The 909-nt window shown below is 32.8% G+C and overlaps 1 protein-coding gene across 1 annotated transcript in view; it reads right to left on the bottom strand.

Annotated features, from left to right (window-relative positions):
- Nucleotides 1–235: 235 nt before the first annotated feature.
- The window catches only part of LOC119593785 (endochitinase A1-like), a gene marked incomplete in the record, with an annotated part of 14,905 nt that continues 14,231 nt past the window's right edge, over nucleotides 236–909 (bottom strand). Inside the window, 2 exon segments of the mRNA XM_037942808.1 lie at nucleotides 236–533; nucleotides 835–867. Coding sequence (XP_037798736.1) covers nucleotides 487–533; nucleotides 835–867 — 80 coding nt within the window.

Genomic DNA, 909 nt, shown 5'->3' with positions numbered 1-909 from the left:
TTTTTTTTTTTTAACAAACCAGTATTCTATTTACATTTACTGAGACCACTGACAATGTTTCTTCTTGATTCATGAACCTATGACACTTTTCTTGATTGTATCCAAAGACTTACTTATATATATAAAAGTACTTTATAGACAAAAGAACTCTGTCTAAACAAAGAAAAAAAAACAGATTTAGCATATCTTACTATTGTCATCCGACCTATGCTCTGTATGAAAATAAAACAATCTATTCACATGTGACCTTGTGTGAGCATAGACCTTTCATATAAATTTTCTTTTACAACAAAAGGGAAGTCAAACATAAATAGATACAAGATGGCAAAGAGCTTATGGTAGTATATACACAAAACGTGAAGATATAGAAACTGCTGAAATATAATCTATATTGCTGAATACTTTCATCTACCAGAAAAGGACATTTATAAAATATAGCTACTATCGATATCTTTCGCCTTTTTCAGAGCTGGCAAGGAAGTGCCACTACTCCTGAGATTCTCTTTCTTCCGTTGTCTCCAGATCTTCTGACGCTGGAAGAAAAATGGCACAACATTCAGTAGCTGATAAATATAACAACATCAATGAATGAATGAATACAAATGCATGCTATCTGTACAAGCTGGTACTAGAATTACTGAGCAGCCATTGCATAAAAAGCATTATGATAAAACCATGGTCCAATTATGCAACCACTGCCTGTCAACTTTGAATAAGGATTCAGGAGACCCAAAATTTCTCCTATTCAACTGCTTCTCTCTCTCTTTTTAATCATTCTTGCTAACATGAATATACTCTTTCATTATAACCATTTTTCATACAGAGAAACATTACCTGAATTGCTGTTGGTGTCAGAAGAGCTCTCCGCTGAAAAACAAAACAAATAAAAGAACATTAATGGTGAAATTG

This window comes from Penaeus monodon, chromosome 32 (genome assembly GCF_015228065.2).
Source record: "Penaeus monodon isolate SGIC_2016 chromosome 32, NSTDA_Pmon_1, whole genome shotgun sequence".
Classification (NCBI taxonomy): Eukaryota; Metazoa; Arthropoda; class Malacostraca; order Decapoda; family Penaeidae; genus Penaeus; species Penaeus monodon.
Note: the sequence above shows the minus strand (reverse complement) of the source record. Positions and strands in the feature narration are given on the sequence as shown.